Genomic DNA, 21,773 nt, shown 5'->3' with positions numbered 1-21,773 from the left:
CCAAAGATTGTGAATAAATAAGATTGTTTACTCAGGCCATTTACCATTGAAAAATGTTTGTCAAGGTTCCTGTTCCTGTTAAACTCAACTTCATGATTTACGATGGAGTTGAGCGGCGACTAGTGTTGGTGGACTGGAGCTCCGATAAAAATGACATTTTTATCCAAAACGACTGAATTCAACAACTAAAACAATAGTCCACAATTACACACAACATTGTGTGAGTTTCTTAAAAGAGAGAGTGCTCCAGAGTTAGTGTAATTCCTTTCAAATGCTAACAATGTAGGGAGGTGGGAGTCTGCCCAAGAGAGAGCTGCGATAGTGGCCCTGTCTACAGTGCCTTCAGAAAGTATTTACACCCCTTTATCTCCCCAGATGATGTTGTGTTACAGCCTGAATTAAACATTTATTCAATTGATAGTTATTGTCACTGGCCTACATATAATACCGCATAATGTCAAAGTGGAATTATGTTTTTTGAAATGTTTCCAAATTTTTAAAACATGAAAAGCTGAAATGTCTTCAATATGTATTCAACCCCTTTGTTATGGCAATCCTAAATCATTTCAGGAGATTATCTCGTCTCTGTACCCCACACAAACAATTTTCTGTAGGGTCCCTCAGTCGAGCAGTGAATTTCAAACACAGATACAACCACAAAGACCAGTTAGGTTTTCCAATGCCTCGCAAAGGAGGGCACCTACTGGTAGACGGTTAAAAAAAATATGGACATTGAATATCCCTTTGAGCACGGAAAGTGTATTATTACACCCAGTCACTACAAAGATACAGGCATCCTTCCTAACTCAGTTGCCGGAGATGGATACGGTGGATTTCACCATGAGGCCAATTGTGACTTTAAAACATCTAGTGGGCCAGCATCCCTGTGGAACACTTGACACCTTGTGTCCATGCCCTGATGAATTAAGGCTGCTCTGAGGGCAAAAGGCTGGGAGGGAGCAACTCAATATTAGGAAGATGCTCTTAATGTTTTGAACACTCAGTGTATACTTCCATCAGTTTTTCAAACTGGTACTGGGCTATTTTCAGACAGGTCTTTTGAGGCTTGTAGGCATCCTACAGCAAAACAACTGACATGTTGGGGTCATAATAGAGGGGTCATAATAGCCTGAGAAGAACAATTTTCGGAATTAAAAAGAAAAAAAATATGCTAATTAGATTCCTGCAGGGGAGCGAAAATTGACTTGAGGGTTTTAAAACAGTCACAGTGTATAATGGCAGTGATAGGGGAGAACTGAGGATGGATCAACAACATTATAAGTTAACATTACCAACCTAATTGATAGAGTGAAAAGGAGGAAGCCTGTACAGAAAACACCTATTCCAAATGCATCCTGTTTAACAAGTCACTAAAGTAACACTGCAAATAATGTGGTAAAGCAATTAACTTTTTTCCTCAATACAAAACTGGTTGAGAGAATGCCAAGAGTGTGCAAAGCTTTCATCAAGGCGAAGGGTGGCTACTTTGAAGAATCTAAAATCTAAAATATATTTTGATTTGTTTAACACTTTTTTGGTTACTACATGATTCCATGTGTTATTTCATAGTTTCAATGTCTTTACTATTATTCTACAATGTAGAAATAGTAAAAAATAAAGAAAAAACCTTGAAGGAGTAGGTGTATCCAAACTTTTGACTGGGAATGTAAATCTATTTGAAAATCTATAGTAAGACTTGAAAATGGTTGTCTACCAATGATCAACAACCAAATCAACAGAGCTTGAAGAATTTAGAAAATAATAATGGGCAAATGTTGCACAATCCAGGTGTGGAAAGCACTTAGAGACTTACCCAGAAATACTCACAGCTGTAATCGCTGCCAAATGTATATTTCTGTATTTAATTTTCAATACATTCGCAAAAAAAAAATGAAAACATGTCTTCACTTTGCCCTTATGGGCTATTGTGTGTATTGTAGATGGGTGATACATGATTAATTCAGGCTGTAACACAACAACATGTGGAATAACTACTCTGAAGGCTCTGTATACGTATACATGCCACTCCCCAGATTAGCATGAGAGCAGCACAGCTCCGCCAGATTCAGACTGGTGGGGGGAACAGAAGTACAGAACAAATTAGAACTGAACAATACTAAAATACCTCATGAGGAAATACAAGTATCATAGTTGCAGACAGAGTTTAAGCTAAACAACGTCGATGACGAGCACACTGTGAGATTGTGGTGTGATTGTTTGTGTGATTGCAACAGTGGTGCCACACACCATGTGTTTGTGGCTGAAGCATATGACATGAATGAAGTATACAGTATGAGATCATCCCAGTCACATAGGCTCTGTGGCCTATGCTGACACAAAATACCACAAGACAATCACAAAGGAAGGCTGCCTACATCTGCAAGGTCAGTCCCTCACCATAACATCATTAAGCAATAAGGCCTGAGGGGTTATGGTATACGGCCAATATACCACGGCTAAGGGCTGTTCTTAAGCACGACGCAATGCGGAGTGCCTGGATACTGGCCCTTAGCCGTGGTACAGTATATTGGCCATATACCACAACCCCAGAGGTTTTATATTGCTATTATAAACTGGTTACCAACGTAATTAGAACAGTAAAAATAAATGGTCTGATATACCATGGCTGTCAATCAATCAGAATTCAGGGCTCGAACCACCAAGTTTCTAATACCTACTATACAACAGAAGGACACCTTTTAGAACGAGGTGGTCAAAAACCGATAATGACAATGGTATGAAACAATATGGCTTCCCATAGGAAGAGATATGTTTCTAGAGCTGTGATGGAGGGCAGTGCCCTGGCCCTGCTGGTGTGGATGTATCATGCTGGTAATAAGACACTTCCTCTCCCTCCCTTCCTTCACACTTCTGCTGCTGTTGTCAGACTGTTATTTCTGCCTCCCTCTCTACGGCTTGTTTCTTACCCTTCATATCACTCCTCTCAGGGGAGAGAAGATACAGTGAGGTCATCTTTCTTTTCTCCTGGTTAAACAGGGCAGGGCAGGGCGCACACACACAGTGAACCGCATGGCCACAGCTTTCCCAAATCTTCCCACTCGACTTTTAGAAGACAGAGTTCAACATATCAGGCCGAAAAGTGCGTCATGTTTGTACGGACATCCCCAAAAGTGAAGGCAAACATGAAAAGGGTTTATTTAGTGAGGTCAGGTGAGACTGCTTCCCAGAAACAAATAGTCTCCCAGTCACGAAAAATGTTACATTAATCAAACTACATGTGACTTCCCCCTGATTTGTGGGAACTGGAGTCACAGTACGTTTTTACTTATGTTCCAAGTTATTAAACAACCTGAGACTGTACATTCATAAACACATGAACATAAACTCACCAGTGTAGAGTCTGCCGTGTCTGAGAGGGATTCCTTCTTCTCCTTCTCTTCTCCCTGGGATGGACAGACTATGTCTTTGTCTGGGGAGAGATACAGTAAGAGACATAGGTATGACACAGGAAGAGGAATATGAAGCCATGACCTTATGGAAAAACTAACACAGAATCCTCTCAGTAAATGAAACTTCATTTGAACTCAAAACATATACTCATAATAACGAATCATACCAGTAGTGTCTAATGTATAAGATGGTCTATGCCTTGACAACCATTTGGATAGCAACAACAAACCAGCTGTCATGCAGGAAGAGAGGAGGTAGGTTGGGGGAAACATAGTCATTTCTATTAGGGAACAATGATGTTGCTCAGCATCAGTCAACACTGCCCTGCTATTTATACCACATCAGTGTAGATGTAGAGGATCTATTCTGCTTCATATTCCCATCCAGACGGGAAAGGGCCAGGGCGTAGCCATGTGCTTACAGACTGCCAAGATTTGGCCCGGGGCTCCGAGTGGAAGACCACCGTTCAGGCTACCTCTATTTTCAGAACCTACTGTAAGGTCTGGTGAGATCATTGTATTGTTGCTTGGATACACAGACTGACATACATAAATACACAGCCAGCTCCATTCACATAGCACTCTAGTTGACTGATATGAAGCCTTTGACCTTTTCAGACTGACTAAAGGACCAGAGGCCAGAGTCTCATGTTATGTTTCTCCTGAAAATTAAGCTTCTTCTAATTCACATACTGAAGCTGACAATATTATGGACTTAAGTTACATTTTGTTCTAATTTCTGTTTGGGGACTTGTTTGACGTAAATATTCCGTAGTTCAACATCGCCAGAATGTCATGACAAATGACAGCCTCTCTTTAGCAGCAGTTGACACATAGCTGAACTAATGGTCACATGCTCAGAGTCATACGACAGTGTGCTATGCCTCAGAGCAGGCGGTGCACTTCAACAGCCTTTGAGGGATGCACACTGGGCCTGAACTTAGCAGCTGGGCCAGGCTCAGATACTGTATACAGTAGAGGAGGGGTCTCCAACAGGTAGTTCACCAGCTAACAGCAGCTCGCAGCCATCCTCAAGTTTCAAGTTTTTAATTAGTTGTATGTACGGGATACGCATGGTGTACATCGTCCAATGAAATGCTTACTTGCAGGTTCCTTCTCCACAATGCAATAACAATAAGAAATAATACAAGCTAAGAACACAAACTATGAGTCGCTTGCCAAGCAATTCTGAAAGTACGTGCATTTTTTCCATGCGTTCCATCGTAAACTGTCAAAAACATAAACCTCCCAGCTACTTTCCAGTCGAAGCCACATTGACATTATCCCACTCCTGCTCACCACTATTGGCTTAAAAAGCCAAACGTAACACATTATCTGCCAATTCATTGCCAGCAATATTGCTTGTCTGTCTGTTTGGTGTGCACATTTGTGTATCACCCTGTGCGTAGCCAGTTAATGATGCTAATGATAACCGTCTTGAGGGTAGACAGAAAAACTTTCCCCAAAAACCTTCTCAAGTAAATGTTAATTGCTAAGCAGGCTTACCTGACAGAATATGATTATTTGTATCAATTGGTTGGCCATTGTTTTGCAAACTAAGTGCTGTATCAGTAGTCCTAACAGCAGAAACATTCCTAGACAGACACATTCCTCTCTTGTTTAATACACAATTAAAGGTGTAATACACAACAACAAAAGAATCGCCTCAAAATTGGTCTTCTGATGCATTGACATTGACTCAGAACATACATTTTCATGAATTCTCTATGAATATGTGTATTATTGAGAGTAAAACAAATCTAAAACCAGGAAAATGTCCTGAGTCAATGTCAATGCATCAGAAGACCAATTTTGAGGTCTTGGAAAATAACTAAACAAATGTGATTTTTTTTTGGTGTAATTCACCTTAAATTGTGCATTAAACAAGAGAGGAATGTGTCTGTCTAGGAATGTTTCTGCTGTTAGGCCTACTGAAAAAAAAACGGAATTCCAGAAAATACAAAATATTGTTTTATGGGGCCCCTTATAGTTGCTTATTAACCATTATTTTACCAGTTATATTGACAGGAAACACATCTCTTGTACATCAAGGACCAGGGGGAGAATAGAAGAATGTGCCTATTTGAAAGCTATAAAAAATGATGCTAGAAAAGGTTGGAGACCCCTGCAGTAGAGGGTGCATGTAAATGAAATATGAGCTTCAGGTTAGCCTCATGACCCAAACCTCTTTGAATTTCATCTAGTGCCGATAGTCATCTTCCTCTTTGAAAACGTCAACTGTATACTAAAAGCATTCTTCTTGAGCAATAAATTCCTATCTATGTAAGCAAAACAAAGACAAAAACTGCAAAATCAGGATATAAAAGGGCCATAATTAGCTACAAACTAGCTATATGTGTATTATTATGTGGCCTTACCTTTCACCGGCTTGTCAAGCTGTCTTAAATCTTCAGAATGCTCTTCTTTAGTATCCAGTGTTCTCACACACACACCATCCAGGCTTTCCAGTGTGTCTGAATACTGAAGGCCCAAGGACATGCCAATGACTACTTCCACAGAGGAGCTGTACTGCTCGTCATACAGGCCTTTTCCATTGTCTAGCTCCAATGGGGAAGTCAGCTCTGGATTCGGGGATGTACCACTGTCTGGGTGTGTAAGGGTGGTCAGGGTCAAGTCACTGGGTGTATGTGTATGTTCAGGTGGGGCTGGTGGGGCCGGGCTCTCTGGGATGGCCTCCTGATGTGTCAGCTCTGAGGATCTCTCTGGGGAGATAGAGGAGGAGGAGGATATGACCTCAGCACTCTGTCTGTCCACAGCCCTTTCATCATGTAATAACGTGTGCGAGTGGGAGTCTGCACACTCTCTGCTGGCTTCTACACTTTCTTCCTGTGTCAGACTCAGGCCTGGTAGTTGGGCCTCCACTCCATTCTCACTCCCATGTGTGGTATTGGACAGATCACTGTTCTCCTCTCCCTGTCTGACATGAGGCTCATCCGCTCCCTTTGAGGGGTTCTTGACCATCACATCCTCCTCTAATGGACTTGCTGAGACAGTCGGACCCCTGTCTGAGGTGCTAAGGTTCTCAGTGGCCTCAGACACCGTGACCCCTGACCTTCGTGCAGTGTCTTTGCGTCCAGTCTGATGCTTACTCTGGCTCTCTGCGGCAGCTTCCTGTACCTGGCCTCCCTCCAGCATGGAGTTTGAGTTGCATTGTTCTAGGCTTGCTACAGCAGCTGCTACTGCTACAGCCACCACTGCTACTGCTGTGGCTGCTATTTCCTCTCTACATGCCAGAGAGTCTGCCTCTTCGAACGATGCCCACTGTACAGAAACCTTCTTCCCAGGGACCTCCTGTCCTGTGACTGTCCCCTCCTTAGGCAGTTTGTCTGTGGAGCAGCCGACAGACTGGACGAGTTCCCCCTCCTCAAAAGAGGATGTGTGGACCGTGACATCACAGTGTTGTCGTCCCATGGTCTCTCCACTCTCTCTGTCCTCAGCTGTTCTGCTGGCTAAGTCAGTGGACGGCTGTTCCTCACATTCCTGCCCAGTCTCGTGGCCCTGGCTGTGGGTGCTGTCCTGGTCCCGCCTTGGCTGTGGTGGGGTTGCCACTACCTCCACTGTATCCTCAACTTGCTGATCCAGGACCTGCTGCTCACTGGGTTCTTTTGCTGTAACGCAACCTGGTCTGTGTGAATGGCTGCTCTTGATCTCTCCCTCCACCATAATGGGGCTCTGCTTCATGCTGTTTGTGTCAGTCTCTCCACTTCTGCTGCTGGTTGTCTCAGTGCTACCGTTGGTCTGTTGGCTGGGGTTTCCTGCCTCTGTCTTTCTCTCGTCTGTACCGCCCCTCTCAGACTCCCAGGTCTGGTTGCTGTTATCGGCCCACTCGGGCTCCACAGAATAACTTGTCACTGCTGTAGTGGTTTCCTGTCTTTGTTCGGAGTCCTGTGCCTCTACAGCTTGTGCCTCATGGCGGCTCACAGCTCCCGTCAAAGTCTGAAGAGTACATTCAGAAGTGGCCTCAGCATACTCAATCTCAACCTCAACGCTATGTTTGTCGTGCTGTCCATTCTCCACAGGAGCCCCAGACTCCATCTCCTGGATGTTCTCAGGCTCGCCCTGCCTTTCCATAGTCCTCTGAACACTTGTGTCCCCACAGCCACTACTGCTGCTGCCTGTAGTCCTCAGGGACTGATGCTTAGCTTCCGTGTGTTCCTGAGACTGCGCGTGGCCCATGGCTCGTGAAGCCTTTGTCGGAGCAGCAACAGCCTTATCGCCCGTCTCAGTCTCTGCTCTCCACTTCTCGTTCTCTTCCTGGTTCCTTTTACAGCGCCCTGCCTTGCTGCCCTGCGTGGCAGTGATTACGCCTGTCCTCTCTCTATCAGCTTCCTCCTGCTGGTCTCCACAGGATGGTGCGCTGAAAGCTGGAGTCTCGCCCTCTCTCCGCTGCTGGGCATGGCTGTGGGGGGGCTGGGACTCTGTGGCTGAGTGTGTTGATGTGTTGCTGATGCCACTGGATCCTGCTGTAGTGTTCAGCTCATCTGGTGACTGCTGCTGGAGCACATGATCTTCCTACAGCACAAACAGAAACACAGTGTGAATAACAAATGACACAAATAATAAATCACACACTATTTATTATACACACACACACACACATATTAACTTCCTGTAAAGATAAGATGTACACAAAACTTTCAGAGCAAACAAACGGAGAGCATGCAGGTAACTCACAATAGGCCATGTTTTCTCTTTTGGCAGATATTAATTAGCTAGCTAGTGCACACAAGATTTGGTTGTAGGATCTGAGAGTACATACTGTATTGTATGAGCCCTTAGCTCCATTAGGAGCTGTAAGGAATACCTCAAGTCATGATTTAAAACAACAACATGTGAGAGTTAAAATCAGAAAGAGATGAAGGCAGACATGGTTTAAAAGCAGAGAGAGTTTAAAGCAGAGTTATATATCTCACCTTGTCGTCTCTGTGGCGCTGTATGAGTTTCTGTAGCTCCTCCACCTCTCCCTTTAGGCTGGGCAGAGGTTTCCCTAGCAACGTGTCCACCGTCAGGGTGTATGTGTTCAGTTTAGGGTGGTGCTGCAGCACTCGGCCTCCTGGGTAACACTGTCTCTCCTCCGTCTTTATCCGGGTCTCTGACAAGGTCTCAACCCTGCCCAACACAAACAGAGCACACCGTGTCAGAACAGAGGTAGCCAAATCACATAGCACTGATTCAGCATTCAGCACCACTACCTACGCCCATAATATATCACCTAGTGTGAATGACAGGTTCATTCCGGGGGTAGGAAGGCACTGGAGACATGGTGTACTACCAAACCTTTCATCAATCCACCGCCAACCTCCAAACTGGTTCAGCTTCATTGTATTGCTACTTCTACTCGGTCAGCTTTCTGGTATTTAATTCATTGTTCTACGGTATCAGTGGAATTGAAAATGAAAACACTACCTCTCCCTTTCTAATCTACTTCACGTGAAAACACTACCTCTCCCTTTCTAATCTACTTCACATGAAAACACTACCTCTCCCTTTCTAATCTACTTCACGTGAAAACACTACCTCTCCCTTTCTAATCTACTTCACGTGAAAACACTACCTCTCCCTTTCTAATCTACTTCACGTGAAAACACTACCTTTCCCTTTCTAATCTACTTCACGTAAAAACACTACCTCTCCCTTTCTAATCTACTTCACGTGAAAACACTACCTCTCCCTTTCTAATCTACTTCACGTGAAAACACTACCTCTCTCTTTCTAATCTACTTCACGTGAAAACACTACCTCTCTCTTTCTAATCTACTTCACGTGAAAACACTACCTCTCCCTTTCTAATCTACTTCACGTGAAAACACTACCTCTCCCTTTCTAATCTACTTCACGTGAAAACACTTCTACTGAGTAACAAAAATGAAGAAAAGAGACCAAACAGGCTCAAATTAAGTTTCCTTCATGGTTCTAGACTAAATGTGTCTTGTAATGGGTAAACCCAGGTAGGGTCGAAACGTCTATAGCAGTGTATTGTCCTGTTGAGCTGGCTCTGGGTCTGTCTCTGCCTGGGTAGAGTCACATTTTCTACTCTCTTACAATGCGTGTAACTGACCCCAACTGACTCAGGGGTGATGATGTCACTGCTGGTACACTCCGGTGAGAGACACAACAAAACAATCTGATGGAAATAGGGCTTTAGAAACAAAAGGAATGAGGGAGTATGTAAGTCCCCCTCTAGCCCCAGCCCCATGAAGCCCCTGGGACAGGAGTGCAGACCTAGGTTCAAATAGTATTTGAAATCATTTAAAATACTAAATCTGTGCTTGATTGAGCTTGCCTGGCATATTGGACCAATGGAACAGTCCCAAAAACGTCATATCCCGGCCATATGGTACTCCAGGCCGGTTAGAGCAAACACTAAAAGATTTCGAATAGTATTTGAAGCCAGGTCTGCAGTAGTGATGCGATCTGGGGCTGTTCTCACCTGCCTCATGGCGCTCAGTGCCAATGCAGGGCAATAAAGGGCTGAATGGGTGTCCATGGCAACCCCCTGACATCACTCAGTGGGGACTGAAAGGCAAGACGCAGGGCGGGGGAAGAACAGAGGCACTTTGTGGGGCCTGAGGCAGCCTCAACTCTCTCCACATCCAGGGGAGATATCTTAACAACACACAGAACTGCACTATACATGTTAGAGCTTTTACTACTTTATTACTAGATCACTAGTATACAACTTAACCAACTTCTTCCCACAGTCAGCAGGTGGAATTAACACATGTATGCTGTCTTCAGAGTTGGAATTCAGTCATGACACCTAACAGTTTTTTTGTGCCAAATAACAGCAGGCCCTCTGCTTCTCCCTGACCTGAACTAATCCTGTCTCAGAGCATTTAACACTAGCAGCCAGGTGACTCAATCTCTCTACTCCCAGCTTAACTCAGGACTACTTCAAAAACATAGCAGCTTCCCCTAACAATATCAGACAGATAGGCTTGGTGTCCAGGTGAAGGAGTACAGGTAGTGTAGGTAAGAAGAAAATGCTGGTCTGGTATGGAGAAAAGCTACAGCTTGGTTCTCTTCTGTAACACACACACACTAACTCTCCGAGGAGCTCCCACCAGGCCCTTTTCTTTCCTATGGTTATAAGGTTTCACCAAACCAGGGCACGGCTGACAGACACCCAGGATCCAGTGACCCAGGGGACAGCCTGTGTGACGCAGACCGACCGAGAGACACCGTTGATGTGGCCTGAGAGTGTCCCTGGGCCAACTCTTTACGGTTTCTGGTCAGCACAGGATAGCATATCTCTGTCAAGGACTGGGCGACACCTCAATCTCCATGTTATAGAGAAAGCTGGTGATCTCAGGTGATCTCTGTAATGAGGATGCTCATATGTGCTCAGCTGGAGAACAGATCACCACCGTGTTACGGACACTGATGGAACAGGTAAACAAACTGGTTTGGTGAGGTGCCAGTGGAGGTTGTGTTCATCGTCTACCAATAGGACAGAACTACCCCTGCTAGATCAAATCTGATAAAGCTCTGACAGTTTGTATACAAGGACCCTAGAACATCTATTTCCCGCCATGTGGTGCCTGGTGTTTTTATACAGCTCAGATGTGTCACAGAGCACATGAAAACAGTCCCATACAGCTATCACAGCCGGTGAGAACGCTGTGCAGTCTACGAGCTGTCATCTAGCACGTACACTTTTCCTCCTAATTCTAGGTACATTTTGTGATTTTATCCCACGACAAAAGACCCATACTAGTCTGATTTTATGTACTTTAACAAAGTGCATATACATAAAGATGGATTCTGTGCTGATTTCTGTGCTGACTTCAGCTGTTTACAGCAGCAGTCTGGAGTTTGTCCTTGGTCGGTCTGCTTATCTGTGTGTACCGCCAACACTCCAAACACATTTCAACATCCACAACAAGTCCCTCCTAACCATAGAGCTGCTCCCATTCCCATGGTTACATAAAGACCTCTCGTTGATTTGGATTCCAAATCCTAGTTTGTTAGCTAATGTCTTGAAGAATATAGGAGTGCAAGAGTATGTGTTCAAAAAAGAGGAAGAGGTGCTAGGTAAAGATGTGATGATGTTGAGAGCCAATAAATACTGTGGAGAGGGCTGTGCCTTTCATTCACAGATAAAACAGCAGAATATATTATGATGACACTGTTAGTTCAGCAAGTTCTGATGTTCAGCATACAGTCTGTCCCAGGGTTAGTAGAAACGATTGGCTAGCCAGCCTACTCCCATAGAAACATAACAATAATGTATCTGAAGGTTATTACTAGTGTAATAAAGGCTATTAAAAGGTTATTCATGTTTAGATCCTGTGTGTAATATACAGTATGTGATCCAGTTAAGTACTTACTCAGTGAAGAGCTGCTGTAGCTGGTCGTGGCCCCTCTTCTCTGCCACGCTGACTGGTGTAGAGCCCTGCTTGTTGGGCAGTCTGAGAGCCTCTCTGCCTCCTGGCTGCTGGAGCAGAAACAAGGCTACCCTCTGCAGACCGCGCCGAGCCGCAAAGTGCAAGAGGGTCTCGTGTGGACCGGGCTCAGCTGAACGGGACACACAGGGAGGGAGAGTTACACTGGGCTCAGAGACGGTCAACAGTTACAGCCTTCTAACTAGAACACAACACACATTCAATGATGTCCTGCCAGTGAGCATCCAACAACACTCCAGCTTCTGCTTAATATCCAACCTGTTTTCTCTACTACCGTGTGACCAATAATCTGTTTTGCAGTACAGTATGTTCATATGTAAATCCCTCAGTGCGTTTGCAGGTGGACACGGTCGTCCCTCTCTCCACTCTCCCTAACCCCTCCCACCTTTGCTATCAGCCTTAACTGATAACCCTGTCAGAGTCCCGCCCCCTAACCTGTGTGACACACTGTCCTTCCTGAGTCATATGTCTATTAACCCCACCCACTCCTACCCTCTCACTCCTACTGGTCAGACTGCTGATTCTCTGCTTCAATGCACACTGAGTCACCAGGAAGGCCTGACTAACTGTGTGTCTAACTAAAAAAATACACAGCTATAGTCCAATTCAGTGTGAGTAAGTGATTACGTCTTATGGAGACCTTCTCCCTACCGATCACAATGATGTAGTAGGAGATACAGTGGGGCAAAAAAAGTATTTAGTCAGCCACCAATTGTGCAAGTTCTCCCACTTAAAAAGATGAGAGAGGCCTGTAGTTTTCATCATAGGTACGCTTCAACTATGACAGACAAAATAAGAAAAAAAAATCCAGAAAATCACATTGTAGGATCTTTAATGAATTTATTTGCAAATTATGGTGGAAAATAAGTATTTGGTCAATAACAAAAGTTTATCTCAATACTTTGTTATATACCCTTTGTTGGCAATGACAGGTCAAACGTTTTCTGTAAGTCTTCACAAGGTTTTCACACACTGTTGCTGGTATTTTGGCCCATTCCTCCATGCAGATCTCCTCTAGAGCAGTGATGTTTTGGGGCTGTTACTGGTTAACACGGATTTTCAACTCCCTCCAAAGATTTTCTATGGGGTTGAGATCTGGAGACTGGCTAGGCCACTCCAGGACCTTGAAATGCTTCTTACGAAGCCACTCCTTCGTTGCCCGGGCGGTGTGTTTGGGATCATTGTCATGCTGAAAGACCCAGCCACGTTTCATCTTCAATGCCCTTGCTGATGGAAGGAGGTTTTCACTCAAAATCTCATGATACATGGCCCCATTCATTCTTTCCTTTACACGGATCAGTCGTCCTGGTCCCTTTGCAGAAAAACAGCCCCAAAGCATGATGTTTCCACCCCCATGCTTCACAGTAGGTATGGTGTTCTTTGGATGCAACTCAGCATTCTTTGTCCTCCAAACACGACGAGTTGAGTTTTTACCAAAAAGTTATATTTTGGTTTCATCTGACCATATGACATTCTCCCAATCTTCTTCTGGATTATCCAAATGCTCTCTAGCAAACTTCAGACGGGCCTGGACATGTACTGTCTTAAGCAGGGGGACACGTCTGGCACTGCAGGATTTGAGTCCCTGGCGGCGTAGTGTGTTACTGATGGTAGGCTTTGTCACTTTGGTCCCAGCTCTCTGCAGGTCATTCACTAGGTCCCCCCGTGTGGTTCTTGGATTTTTGCTCACCGTTCTTGTGATCATTTTGACCCCACGGGGTGAGATCTTGCGTGGGGCCCCAGATCGAGGGAGATTATCAGTGGTCTTGTGTATGTCTTCCATTTCCTAATAATTGCTCCCACAGTTTATTTCTTCAAACCAAGCTGCTTACCTATTGCAGATTCAGTCTTCCCAGCCTGGTGCAGGTCTACAATTTTGTTTCTGGTGTCCTTTGACAGCTCTTTGGTCTTGGCCATAATGGAGTTTGGAGTGTGACTGTTTGAGGTTGTGGACAGGTGTCTTTTATATTGATAACAAGTTCAAACAGGTGCCATTAATACAGGTAACGAGTGGAGGACAGGAGAGCCTCTTAAAGAAGAAGTTACAGGTCTGTGAGAGCCAGAAATCTTGCTTGTTTGTAGGTGACCAAATACTTATTTTCCACCATCATTTGCAAATAAATTCATAAAAAATCCTACAATGTGATTTTCTGGATTTTTTTCTTCTTATTTTGTCTGTCATAGTTGAAGTGTACTTATGATGAAAATTACAGGCCTTCCTCATCTTTTTAAGTGGGAGAACTTGCACAATTGGTGGCTGACTAAATACTTTTTTGCCCCACTGTATCTCCTACTACATCATTGTGATCGGTCTCATTTATCAATCATATGAAGGCACAAATCTGCACATAATCCATGCGTAGGATCATGTACACGCAAAGTGTGAGATTTATCAGTGTAAACATTTGGTTGGGTGTGTGTGAATTTACACACAACCATGACCATGCATACACACGCGTGCCAAGTGCTGGAATGAGGGAGCTGCTTGTCAAGCACAGAATGAGGAAAAAATATATGTTGACCTTTTTTAAAATTATGACAGTGGGCCTAATAATGATGATAGTGGGCCTAATTAATTGTATTTCCATTGTGAATTCATGCAACATATCTTGAGAGGCTATATATAATTTGACCATATCAGTGCCTTTGTTACAATATTAATCAATATAAAGTACAGTCATTTTGCTGAATTAGAGGCACGTGTGAAATTGAAACCTCTGTTGAAATACTATAAACCAGTGAGACAATGAGAAAGGGCTGATCATGTTGGAAGATTTGGCACACGCTGCATTTCGCAGAGAGTGCGTTTTTAGAGTCAGGTGGGACTTTTTTGCAGAAAGTACAGATTGGTTCATCAGATATCGTTTCCCAAAACCAATCTCATAGGATCTTTGTGAGGATGTGAGACCTACTTTAGAAAGGCCAACGTTCCATTCCGGTGCACATCAAAGAGCTATCTACCCTCTGGATTTTGGCAACAGACACGTTTCTGCGGGAGATTGCAGATCGGCATCTCACATCCCTCTATGAGCCAATGTTTTGGATGCAATCATCAGCAAAACACCATCGCACAACAGGTTGAAGTCAAGAGGGGTTTCTTTGCCATCAATGGGTTCCCAAATATAAACTGAGCAATAGACGGCACCCACATCACCATAAAAGCACCATCCCATAATGAGTTCAACTATGTGAACAGAAAAGGTTTCCACTCTTAATGTACATGTGATAGGTTATGTGATGCGCAAAAAACACTGCTAAATGTGGAGGCCTACAGGAGGGAGCTGTTGAGGACGGATGGCTTATTAGTGAGTTTTGCCTACTCATTTGAACTCTATTTTCCATTGCTAAGGCAACTTGAAATGGCCCAATTGGTCCTCGCTTTATACTTAGGTTTGAATTTTTAATGATCAAAATATAACCGAGGCAGCCAAATGAAACCTTTTGGTTGTACTCAGTGTTTTGTTCTAAGCTTTTTTTGGTTGCGCCGTTGTAGGCTATTTCATGGTACGGAGTTGTATATTCCCCACTGGCTTTAAAGGGATGATTTTTACCATAGATGGTGGTCACTGTTTACCCACGACTGCGTGGCCAAACAAGACTCCAAAACTATCATTAAGTTTGCTGATGACACAACAGTGGTAGGCCTGATTACCGACAACGATGAGACAGACTATAGTGAGGAGGTCAGAGACCTGGCAGTGTGGTGCCAGGACAACAACCTCTCCCTCAATGTGAGCAAGACAAAGGAGCTGATCGTGGACTACAGGAAAAGGCGGGCCGAACAGGCCCCCATTAAAGGGGCTGTAGTGGAGCGTGTCGAGAGTTTCAAGGTCCTTGGTGTCCACATCACCAACAAACTATCATGGTCCAAACACACCAAGACAGTTGGAAAGCGGGCACGATGACACCTTTTCCCCCTCAGGAGACTAAAAAGATTTGGCATGGGTCCCCAGCTGCTCAAGAAGTTCTACAGCTGCACCATCGAGAGCATCCTGACGGGTTGCATCACCGCCTGGTATGACAACTGCTCGGCATCTGACTGTAAGGCGCTACAGAGGATCATGCGTACACCCCAGTACATCACTGGGTCAAAGCTCTACACCCAAGCCATAAGACTGCTTAACAATTAATCAAATGGCCACCCGGACTATTTACATTCATAACCCCCATTTGTTTTTACACTGCTGCTACTCGCTGTTTATTATCTATGCATAGTCACTTCACCCCACCTACATGTACAAATTACCTCAACCAACCTGTACCTCCGCACATTGACTCGGTACCGGTACCCCCTGTACACAGCCTCGTTATTGTTATTTTATTGTGTTAATTTTAAAATTTAAAATTTTTATTTTATTTGGTAAATCTTGTCTTAACTCTTTCTTGAACTGCACTGGTGGTTACGGGCTTGTAAGTAAGAATTTCACGGTATTGTATTCGGCGCATGTGACAAATAAAGTTTGATTTGAACCAAATAGCCAAGGTTGTGCACGAGCACTGAGAAGAATTGGTATTTATCAACAGTTATCATCTCCTACCACTGTGAGTATGACGCTCGTAGGATTGTTTGATAAATCACACTTTTTCTATGCGTACAAACATTCTAAATTCTGTTGGTAAGTAGTATTTTAGAATAGTTTCTACACAATGTTGATAAATGAGGCCCCAGGAGTCTTGAAGCAGAGATTGTAATCACCACTGCAGAGTAGAGGTTGTTTTTATGTTTTGGTCTCATTTTCCTGTCAGAAGATGGCAGAGAAAAAGGGAAGTCAAACAAGAAAAACAGGCACTGTATTTCGTCACCCTGACAGACACACAGGACAAAAAGAACAAAACAAATGTTAGGAAATTGTAATACCCAAACTTACCATATTGCATGCATAATAAACAATATAAACTCAATGGCCTACAGTGGCAGATGAGAACGCCTAGACTCATTGACGGGAAATTATCAACGTGAAAAATAAAATCAACCCCGCTCCAGATCTCTACAGACTCAGTTCAGTGGATCTGATTTGTAGAAACACAGAGACAATATGAGCATGGGCCGTCATTTCCTCTCTGTCAGCCCCATTCTATGGTAGAACTCTCACTCCAACAACCACTTACAGGAGTAGGGAGAGACACTAACAAATCAGATTTTCCACCAGTGCTGGATTCTCATGGCTACTTTTCTCCCACAAACCCCCAGTCTAATAGACGCCGGGCGATGCGCTGGAATGCTAGCAGATCCTCTGTTGGCATTTAGAGCGCTGGCAGCCGATTTGACAAGGGATGAAATATGCCTTTAGGAGTTTTTCTGCGTTTTTCATGATATTAATGCCCCTCTGTGCTTTATTTTACTCAGAATTAGTTTTTGGCTGTGGCCGGGAGGTGCCAGTAGAGCCACCTAACAAAGACAGCCTCTAGGCCAGGCGGTGCCATCATGCAGCTAACAGAGAGAGCCTCTAGACTGGGCGGTGCCAGCAGAGCCAGCTAACAGAGAGAGCCTCTAGACCGGGCGGTGCCAGCAGAGCCAGCTAACAGAGAGAGCCTCTAGACCGGGCGGTGCCAGCAGAGCCAGCTAACAGAGAGAGCCTCTAGACCGGGCGGGGCCAGCAGAGCCAGCTAACAGAGAGAGCCTCTAGACCGGGCAGGGCCAGCAGAGCCAGCTAACAGAGAGAGCCTCTAGACCGGGCGGTGCCAGCAGAGCCAGCTAACAGAGAGAGCCTCTAGACCGGGCGGTGCCAGCAGAGCCAGCTAACAGAGAGAGCCTCTAGACCGGGCGGGGCCAGCAGAGCCAGCTAACAGAGAGAGCCTCTAGACCGGGCGGGGCCAGCAGAGCCAGCTAACAGAGAGAGCCTCTAGACCGGGCGGGGCCAGCAGACAGAGAGAGCCTCTAGACCGTGCGGTGCCACCAGAGCCAGCTAACAGAGAGAGCCTCTAGACCGGGCGGTGCCAGCAGAGCCAGCTAACAGAGAGAGCCTCTGGGCCAGGTGGCCTGCTGCTAGGTCCAGTTTCAAGGCTCACTGTGCCTCACCAAGGTGCCCTGGACCAGCTTCAGGAAATGCCAGGGCTGGATAAGGCATTAAACAGCTGGCCCACTCTACCGGCAGGTTGGGGAGAGGAATGCAATGTTCCTAACCTGACTGCAGCTTCATCTATTCTAAAAGGACCATTCATCTTTCCCCTTTTTCTTTTTTCAAACATCAAAGCGTTTTGGAATCAAATATTATCAGGGAAGACCTTAGGTAATAGTGGAACCGGAGGAGATGAAAAGCACAGGGGATATAAGCAGGCTCACATGTCCTACCAAATAGAGGACAGCATGCTTTCATATGGGTGCACGTCAGACCCAGAACCACCTGAAGCATATAAACCGGCCAATCTGACAGGTGTTTCTAGCTCGCCATACATTGTTGGCTTGTTCTGTACATTGTTACTAGGCAGATCCCTGTGCTCTTACATGCTGAATCCCTGAGAAAAAAAGGATCAAAGCCATTCTGATACTATAAACCTATCCCAATGTGTTTAATAGGGATATATCTATCACTGAGTGGACAAGACAAAGCAGTCCTTTGAGAGGCTGATAGGAGGGGCTCAGTCTTCTAGCTCTGTGAATTTGTGTGTTCCTCTTATCTATTCCTGACAGAGGCACTGCTCACCACATCAGCAGTCAGTGGCACAGCTCTGACAGAATGCAGGAATTGGAACCAACATTAGAGGACTAAACACATTCTGTTAGTATTACAAGCTGTCATCAGTCAAAGCTAAATACACAGACGGTAGACTAAACGCAGACATGGGTACACAGCATACCGATTTTAGGGCTTTGGAATTCAGACCATGGTTGTGTCCCGATCCAAAGGGCAGCTGCCTGCTGCCTACCTGCTTCCAAATGAACCTATCTTAGTAGGTAGCACTTTCCATTTGGGACAAGGCCCAAGGCAGCATCACGTGATATGGCATTCCCATTCCACTGAGCGCGAGACATTTGTTTACATCGTAGTCACTGTAGCAGGGTGAGCTAGCAATTCAGTGAACAACTATCCCAAAATTTAAATATCTGACATGAATAACAAGTAAACAAGTAACAGAGTCGATCTCCTCAGTACCTGTTAATGAATTAAGTTGACACCGACCAGAATAATTATCCTACGTTATAGGGTCCTCCTCTCGCATATTGCTTGGTGTGCTGCTCCATCGTTGTGGACATGACAGGTAAGCTTGCATGCATGATAGAGGCTACGATTTTTTTTTATATAGCTAAATAAGCTATTTTACTGAGTGTTTAGGAATTATTAATAACCATAATCGTGGTGTTTCAGTGTGAAGCTAATATTGCATTCGAGCTTCTATTGTTTTTTCTAATAAGTAGGCTTGCATTGTGATTAATTCATACTATCAAACCATCACACCCGTGCATATTATTAAATGACACGGATGTTCAAGATAACGTGGTGTTATATTAGTTGACAACTAATATTGAACGGTGATATGATGCAATCTAACTAGATTAGAAGGCTACTTCAACTTAATGTCAGCTGGGAAAAAAACAAGGTGTTGTGGGTTAGCCCACCCAGCAAAGGATACATGGGATGCTACCTTCAAAATAGCCGAATGAAGAGTTCTGATTAGACGGAGTACAACTACGACCGGAAGGACTTTTTATAGCAGGTTAGGAGAATCTACGCAGCAGGTTATGATAATTAAAGTGGCAGGTTGGGGACTTAGGTTAAGGTTAGGAAAAGGTTCAGACAGAGTTAGATAAAATGCTCTCCTAACCTGCTACAAAAGTCACTTCCGGTCATAGCTTTACCCCCTGTAGTCACAACCTGAATGAAGGCGCCTTAGAAGGCAGCACTTTAAGGTACCTTGGGATTGGGAGGCAGCATCCTCGTCAATTGGGACACAGCTCATATGTGCCTATGTCAACAAAAGTCTCAGGGCATGAGAAGCACAAAGAACTGAAAGGTCCTTCAAATGGCTTTCTGTAGTATTGCTGTAAATATCAAATCAGCCTGGAGTTTACATTCTTAACTAAAGATATGTGTATGATGGATTATAATTGCTAAGCACTGACAATGTTAGAAAACAGAAATGTCTTGTTTAATCTGTCTTCTCCAGTACGGTGTTCCAAATTACCCAGCAGGAGCCAATAGTTTTCATGATGACCTATGGGTCCTATACTATTACAGTATATTGCTATAGGGCCATACATTCAAGTGGCTGAAAGGGCTGCCTGTCTGTCTCATCTGCCTCTAGTTTTTTCATGACTGTTTGTGCACAATTATTTCATCCTAAAATACCAGGTTTTTCCTCCTTTACCACAATCTCTTATTACTGGTGCAGAGAGAGAGGAGCAGAGAGAGAAGGGAGTAGGAGGCTCTCTGACTAGAGCTGACATTTATCCCAAATGTCCCCTTTTGTGCTCCAGAATATGTCCCAGGCTCTGGTTAATAGACCATATAAACACTGTGTGTTACTGCCTACTTATTAATTGGGTGGGAATGTTTGTTTTTAGCATATCTGACATTGCATTCCTGATTTATGATGATGACCCAATAGGAGCAGAAAACAGAAACACAGAGGAAATAAAGTGGGTGTACACATGAACATCAGGAGAGGAGAACTGGTGCTATCCCAGGGGACACTGCTCTCTCAGCTAAAGCCCTTCCTCTCCTTTCTAGGGTAGACTTCTCTAGTCAGACTCTCTCCTCTGTCAGGACCCTCTGTGTGCCAATTAACAGAATCGCTGCAGTTTGACTGAAAGTAGTTACACATGTCAGAGCCCCTCCAAAAAAACACAAAATGAATAAAGTGACCTCTGATTGGCCGTTAGCTGGAGTGGATCTTTATCCTAAAGCCGTAGGTGGCTGTTGCGAACATTAATGCACAGGCGGAGCTGGAGTATCATTAGTGAACCACCTGGTGGGCACGCTCCACTACTCACACAGCGGAATGGGACCCCGGCCAAATCATCTCTCGGTGGAAACAACAAATGTTCCCTAATTACCTCACTGAGGTGTGAACAGAACACAGCAACACATACTGTAGGAAATCTACAGGCACATTAAGAGGGTATAAGGCATAATAATGTACAGACAGACCGTGCTGCAACACTAAACTGTGAGAAACATACAGAGGTAGACGCACAGAGACACACAAAGCAGAGACCCCATCCCTACTCACCAATGCTGTTGTCCAGGTTGGGGCCTGGTGGTGTGCCTACGTTGGAGCCCAGGACGCTCCACCCCTGGGGCAGGGCCAGGTGTCTGAGTGCCAGGGAGAGGCTCTCGTCTAGTCTCTCACACTCCTGCAGGGGGATCTGGCACTCATCCAGCAGCAGAGCCCCCTCCAGACCGTCGGCCCGCCCTGCAGCGCTCACCAGGAACTGGGCCATGTCGAAGGCCAGGTCCTGGACGAATTGGAAGCGCTCCTCGGCCACAGGGTCCACCGAGCCATCAGACCGCGCAGAGCACAGCGTGACCTGCACCGACTCACAGCAGTCATGGGCTGGGGAGAGAGGATGGAGGGTTAATATAACCTGCACACGTGCTTCAAACATGCCAAATATACATTACAGTGCGAGTTTACAGTGTGAGTTTACAGTGTGAGTTTACAGTGTGAGTTTACAGTGTGAGTTTACAGTGTGAGTTTACAGTGTGAGTTTACAGTGTGAGTTTACAGTGTGTCGTAGCCCTACAGCTCAGACTCCAGAGAGAAGAACAGAGAAAACCATGTTCAAGCTCCACTGTCCTGCTGCAATGCTGGCTTGAGTTCTGTGGCTTCTCTGGTTGCTAAGATGCACAAAGTCCAAACATTAAACACTATTTGTCAGTGAATAGTTCTAAAAACCACAGAGAAATGAAAAGGAAGCCTTTAGCATGTATGTCTCTAGTCAGCTAATATGGGTGGGAGTGACAGAGTAACTGCCACGTTGCTTGCCCAAATAACT

The 21,773-nt window shown here is 44.7% G+C and overlaps 1 protein-coding gene across 7 annotated transcripts in view; it reads right to left on the bottom strand.

Annotated features, from left to right (window-relative positions):
- LOC112252249 (A-kinase anchor protein 13-like) overlaps positions 1-21,773 on the bottom strand; it is a 180,438-nt gene that overhangs the window by 84,643 nt on the left and 74,022 nt on the right. For all 7 annotated transcript variants that reach the window (XM_042323078.1, XM_042323076.1, XM_042323079.1 and 4 more), the window contains exons 4-8: positions 21,008-21,331; positions 11,762-11,948; positions 8,345-8,540; positions 5,789-7,943; positions 3,351-3,430 (exon numbers count right to left, since the gene is read on the bottom strand). In XM_042323078.1, the coding sequence (XP_042179012.1) occupies positions 3,351-3,430; positions 5,789-7,943; positions 8,345-8,540; positions 11,762-11,948; positions 21,008-21,331 (2,942 nt within the window). The remainder of the gene's footprint in view (positions 1-3,350; positions 3,431-5,788; positions 7,944-8,344; positions 8,541-11,761; positions 11,949-21,007; positions 21,332-21,773) is intronic.

This window comes from Oncorhynchus tshawytscha, linkage group LG06, assembly GCF_018296145.1.
Source record: "Oncorhynchus tshawytscha isolate Ot180627B linkage group LG06, Otsh_v2.0, whole genome shotgun sequence".
Taxonomy (NCBI): domain Eukaryota; kingdom Metazoa; phylum Chordata; class Actinopteri; order Salmoniformes; family Salmonidae; genus Oncorhynchus; species Oncorhynchus tshawytscha.
The sequence above is the reverse complement of the archived record's forward strand: the minus strand, read 5'-3'. Positions and strand labels throughout refer to the sequence as shown.